At 39.9% G+C, this 6,333-nt stretch overlaps 1 protein-coding gene across 1 annotated transcript in view; it reads right to left on the reverse strand.

Annotated features, from left to right (window-relative positions):
- LOC146323353 (polycystin-1-like protein 2) overlaps window positions 1–4,983 on the reverse strand; it is a 68,158-nt gene extending 63,175 nt beyond the window's left edge. Inside the window, 1 exon segment of the mRNA XM_084723928.1 lies at window positions 4,961–4,983. Within this exon segment, the coding sequence (XP_084580054.1) occupies window positions 4,961–4,983 (23 nt within the window).
- Window positions 4,984–6,333: the final 1,350 nt, after the last annotated feature.

Genomic DNA, 6,333 nt, shown 5'->3' on the forward strand with positions numbered 1-6,333 from the left:
TTCCAAATTTTGGAAAGTTTTTGTAGAGATGTCTGCCTTCTCTGAACCTGGATGACACTCAGCTTGTGGTGCTCAAAGCGCCCCAAAAAAAAATACATTTTAAAAACTCAACAGCAATGTCTCTTTCCAAAAGTCCTGATCCAGTTACTCAAAATAATCCACACACTTTGTTGTGAGCAGTTTTATGGAAGATTTTCTTTCCACTGAGCTACACCCACCAACCACAGCAGCACATGTGAGTAGATGCACACTTTCTACACACTGAAAAACACAAGTCATAAGAAAAACAAGCAGAATGAGGGGACGGATGCCACTTTTAAGAAGGGTGAGACAGAAGTACAGGATTATCTTGAGTAACTGGTTCATGATTGCTGCTGCTGAGTGTTTTGAATGTATTTGTTTGCTGCTTTGAGCACCACAAGCTGATTGTTATCTAGTTCCATTACACTGGAACAAAGGCAGACATCTCCACAGCTATATATATCTCCAAAACTCACAACTCACACTGATACTATCTAGATGGATAAATAACACCACAGGGCTCTGTTCCAGAAGGCTGGTTTAGTTTGTTGACCCTGAGATCAGGGAAACTCTGGAAATGGAAATGGTGTGAATATTTCTCAGTGAGGGTGATTGTGGTACAGCTGAAACCACTTTAAGGTCGTAAAAGTGGACTAAATGTGGTTTAAAAGTGAGATTTTTAATATAAGCTGCATTAGTCTTCCATATTTTCATCTTCACTTAATGTCACCTGCATTTTTTTTAAATCAAATGTGACAAATGGTCTGATTCCAGCACTTTATCTTCCATTAAAGAAATCCATGTCAGGTCCAAATCCATGAGTGGACTGTGCTGAATAAAATGTAATGGTTTTAACTTCTTGATGCCTTTCTCAACATTTTTTTATAAGATAAATGTTGTGGTCTGCATCTGCACACTTTAATTTTTTTAACTCCACTGAATTAAAATGGAGCTCCATTGATGATGGCTTTCATGCACAGGGCATAGCTCAGTCAACTCAGACTTCAGGATCAGACTTGTTAGGAGGAACATTTAGATGTTGCAGTAAAAGATGCCGAGGTGATGGGAAGGCGTATCAAATCATATGGTGTTTATTCACTGAAATAAGAGCAACAGTAAAGTTGGCAGCAACACAGGTGAGGTCTGAGCAGCAACACAGACAGCTGGAAACTGGCACCTTAAATATTGTGTCACTGGGTGACCATACTGGAAGATTCCTTCCGTAGGTGCTGTCACTGACTAAATCCCCTTTTGTTAAGGCTGTGCAGGTGAACCCAAGTGCAAGACACAGAGAGGCAGGAGACTAGGAGTTAAGGGTTAAAGGAATATTTATTTTAAAGATGAATAGTGGAGAATTTGGGCTGTGGCTGGCTGAGTTGAGCGGGAGGGTTAGCTGGGGTGGATGAGGCTGGGGCTGAAGGTGTAGCATCCGAGGCAGGAAGGTTGAGACTTGGGCTGACAAGGAGCAGACGAAACTGCAGGCAGAACAGAAACAGGTTAAATGAGCGAAGCTGGTAAAGAGCTGAATTTTGTAAAGAAGTCTGGAAACACAAACACAGGCAGCCGAGCATTATGATCAGGCATGGTGCGTGAGGCAGGGCTGGGTCTTTATAGAGGTCTTGATTAAACATGGCTGCAGCTGGTGAAGCTGCACACACACCCTGGAGCAAACACAAGAGAAGACAGGTAAGTGTTAAAATACTTGAACCATATTCAAACTTAAACACTAGCACACACTTTATCATGATATTTTAGCATGTAGATTTTTACTGAACAAAACATGATGTAATTCAGACTAGTGTTCGTCAGTTATGGACTAACGGACGGGTGCACAGATGGTGTTGTCAGAGCTGAACGTAACTCTGCTCTCTTTCAGGTGGAGCCGAGTTTCCACCACCACCTGCCAGAAGACAACACAACCAATCGTGGTTTAAAATGATCCATAAAAAAGCCTGTAAATACAATAGAAAATGTGCAAACTGTTCTGTGAAAATTTGGCTAATAGAGTGCAAATATTGCCAAGTGCCAAGTGCCATTATTAATGTGCATAATTTAGTTGTTTATTAAAAAGTGGTATTAAAGGGACAGTTCACCCAAAAAAATGTGAATTCAGTCATCATCTACTCATCCTCATACTGACTGAGGGTCGGGTTTATTTTGTTAGTCCACAAAACACTGCTGGAGTTTCACAGGACAACTATGGATGTGAATGATGGCCAGTTTTCAAACGGAAAAAAAGACAACTGGGGAAAAAAAACGAACATAAAATGCCTTCATGCTGCTTGTCTGGTCTAATCTACGTTTCTTAAAGTACCGATATGCTGTTCGCACACTGTCACACCACACACATGCAGTTCAGACAGTGTGCATGTGAACGTGGCTCCAAGCTAAAGATCTACAGTGAAGATTCAGGCTGAAAACATGCCGTAAAGGACATCGTTTAATCAACTTGGCATGTTGGGGCTTTAGGACACTTGGATTACAGCAGAAGAGCAGTATGGAGGTATTTTATGAAGCCGGGGTAAATCACGCACTCAACCTCAAATACAGTTTTTGTGGTGGGTTTCTTTAATTGTCTTTCCCAAAAAAATTTCAGATGCAATGCTAAAAAACAGAATAAAGGCTTTGGTCTGCTTATCACAAAAATGAACTGGGATTGCTCAAAGCAAAAGAAAAACAGGGAATCCAGTACTCTTCCTGTATGACTACAGTTCAAAAATGCAGCTCAACTACAGTGCACATTCAGCAAAGCTACGGTACAAATATAGCACAAATACGGCAGTGGCTCTCTATTGGAAAGAGAAAACAAAACAAACGGTCACCACACTGCCTTAGAAAATCATCTTAAAGTACTTGTCTATAACATATCAACCTGATAAACTACTAAATTTCACAGACTAAACAAATTGTCTCAATTCAGGTACATACATAAGGAAAATAAAAGTATTAACAAGCATATTGAGCAGTATCAATAAACATTTTCCTACCAAATTCACAGGAAATCAGCTCTGGTGGCCCACATGTCAAAACTTCATTCCACCAGCATCTGTAATCTATCAACGAGTTCACAAAATGTGGTTTTCAATTAGTATATCATACACTGGTGAACCTAATTATAGCAGTAGTGTGTTCAGTATTTAAACAAAACACTATTATTAACCGTTCTCACCGTCAACAGCAGTAGCTTTTCCCTGCAACGCAGCGTGTGTTGTTTTGCTTCTGTTCGTTTTCTGGAGTATCCTAACCCCTCAATAAGCACATGACTCAGAAAGAAACGGGGAAACTACACCCCCTGCTGTCCAACATCGATATCTACAGCAGTACTGCTGAAACAGAAAGTTATATTTTCTGTGGTTTTTATGTCTTGCATATAAACTGAAATTTTGGCATTTAACACCTGGTTACATTTATGTTTTTATACTGTTGTTTTTTTACATTTGAAAACTGGTCACCATTCACTCCCATTGTTTGGGAGATTCTGCAACACTGTTTTGCTGTGAAACTCCAGCAGTGTTTTGTGGACTAACAAACTAAACTGAACCTTCAATCAGCCGGAGGGTTAGTAGCTAATGACTGAGTTTTCATCTTTGGGTGAACTAAGACCAAATCCCAGTCCCATGAGGTAGAGGCCATCAGTCAGTAGTAAGAAAGTGTCCTTCGTTACAAGGCTCAAGGTTTGTTAAGCCTGCTTTCTGAAACAGGCCCCAGGTAAGAGAAAAATATGGCATTTTTGGAAAACAAAACAAAAAGCTATCCAGTTAAATATAATTCATCAGGACATAACTGCTCTTGGTGAGGATCTCAGTATCCTACAAACCTTCTCCAAACAGAACTCTTCCAATCCAATATTTCATATTTTGACACCCAGCTGCTTAAAAGTACAACTACAGTTCAACCTGTGGAGTTTGATGTTTGTGTTTTTTGCTGCTTATCATGTAGTTTTATGTCCAATGCAACTTGCATCCTCACTCTCTTTCTCCGTCCATCTCTTTGTCTGATTCTGTCTGTGTGCGCTCCACAGTAACAAAATTGAACTCACTGACCATGTCTCTCTGTCTGTGTATTAATAATATCCTTCTTTCGGTCCTTAATGGATTTTCATTATACTTATATACGCATGACTGAAGCCCTGAACCGACGGACCTGTTTTTTGTGATTCAGTACGCTTTGTGATCATGATGCATTCAGATCACGCTGGGCAGCAACCACTGCAGGCACCTGCCACCACTGTGCTTAGTAAGAGGCTTTTTACTCTCTCACGACAACAAAAGAGGGTGGCTTTGTTATCAGAACGTGAAAACTGGCTCCATCTATCTGATGGGCTCTATACAAACAATCACGAGCCCAAATCTCTAAGACACCAGAACGTTCTGCCCCCACTGAATTATCTCAACTTTTTTTAAGCAAAAAAAAAAAAAAAAGAAAGAAAAGAAAAGTCTAATTTGCTGCTTGATTCTGTAAATCACATTTCTGTGCCCCTTCATTTGATTGAGTATGCATAACATTTTAAAGGAAAGCTCCATCAATTATCATGAATTCAAACATGATTTCATGAATAAAAAGAGCATGAATTCATTCATGTAGTGCATCCTGAGCTATCAGAGATGTGCAAGAAATAACAGTATCTCATACATGACTTAATGCAAGAACAATACATTAATAAATGCAACAGCTAAGACGTTTCAATCATCATAATCGCTGAGTTATTAATGATGTTCATGTCTTCTTCATAGGTGCAGTTAAAGTGATAGGACAAAAAAACCTGTACAATCCCAGCAGTGCACGTACATTGTGTTGAACTCCCAGTGTTGTAAGCATTGCTTCTTCATGGTTTCTTTCTTCTTCCTTTGGCATTTAATGGCAGGTTACAGATTGCATCTCTGGTACCTCTGGTACTGAAAAAAAAAGTGACGATCTTTTTCAAAATTTTGGCATCAACTTGATACCAAAGCATAGTTTCATAGCATGACATCCCTAACCCCACTCCATTTCTTCCCCTATTATTGCTGATTTAAGATATGATAAAAGGTAAAATATCTCATAATAGCTGAGAGAGCAGCACTGGTGTCTTAAGTTTGGAGTAAAACCTGTTGACATTTAATTACAGAAACCTTCTAATCCCTGTAATACAGGGGGAATCATAGAATGAGCTATACACTGATGATTTTTTTTTTTACCATATTTTGGATTTCATGACTAATCCACATGAACTTATTAACTGAACTCATTAAGTTTGTCAAATGTCAGCCATACTATACCTGCTCCTGCTGTTGCTCTGTAACTGGTGGCTTTGTCTGACAAGAGGCTCGTACAGGTATAGTTTCCATATATAACTATATGGAAACTGAGGTTGTTTCTCCAGTGCACAGAGCTTCAAAAATCCTCCACAGAAACCTGACGCTCCAGTGACAGATATCCTGGGAAATCTGGAAAGGACTACTTTAAAGACTACCGTATCAGAAGAGGCAAATGACCTCAAAAATGCATCACAAATTTCATAAATACCTTATAGGAAGTCAATCATTGCTTCACATTTAACAGAATTGGATCCCTTAATCTGTCAGGACATTTAAATACATTAAATAATTCATTAAATATATAATAAATGGCCTGTGTTGACAAAGATCTTCATATTCTTTATGTACACAGCATGGAGGCCATGGCCTTCAGGTGAAGACAGGAATACAAGTTGTCCTTGGACTTTTGTCTTAAGGGTGTATTAAAATGCTGATTTTAATAATTAAAAATATAACATGAGAAAATACATGTTCTCCCAGTCATTTAGGGTGGGCGAGTTGTGCAAGTGTGCAGGCCCAGACAAGTCAGGCCCAGACCTGTCAGGCCCAGACCTGTCAGGACAATCCTGTCAGGCCCAGTCCTGTCGGGACAGTCCTGTCAGGACAATCCTGTCAGGCCCAGTCCTGTCAGGACAATCCTGTCAGGCCCAGTCCTGTCAGGCCCACCCACAACACTGCGCCTGAAGCAACTGTGTTGACATGTGAAAACCGCTTTGCCATCGCATCTTCCAGCCTATACTCATATGACGTCACCTTAAAACTACTTGTCTGTATTGTTTTCACTTACTGACTAAATAAACCGAATGTAAATGCTCATATTTAAATGGTCTTACCTGCTGAAAAGTCACTGACGTCCTGGGATCTGCGCAGGTTTGTTCAGTGGAAGACAAAGGTGATAACCAAAACAGAGATTTGAATATGTGAGAACAGCCTCCTGAACACGCCGGTAGATAAAATAAACCCTTATGAATGGGATGACTGTACGCTGAAAACGCAGCAGTCAAATCAGCACCCT

This window comes from Lutjanus erythropterus, chromosome 8 (genome assembly GCF_056507025.1).
Source record: "Lutjanus erythropterus isolate fLutEry1 chromosome 8, fLutEry1.hap2, whole genome shotgun sequence".
Classification (NCBI taxonomy): Eukaryota; Metazoa; Chordata; class Actinopteri; order Lutjaniformes; family Lutjanidae; genus Lutjanus; species Lutjanus erythropterus.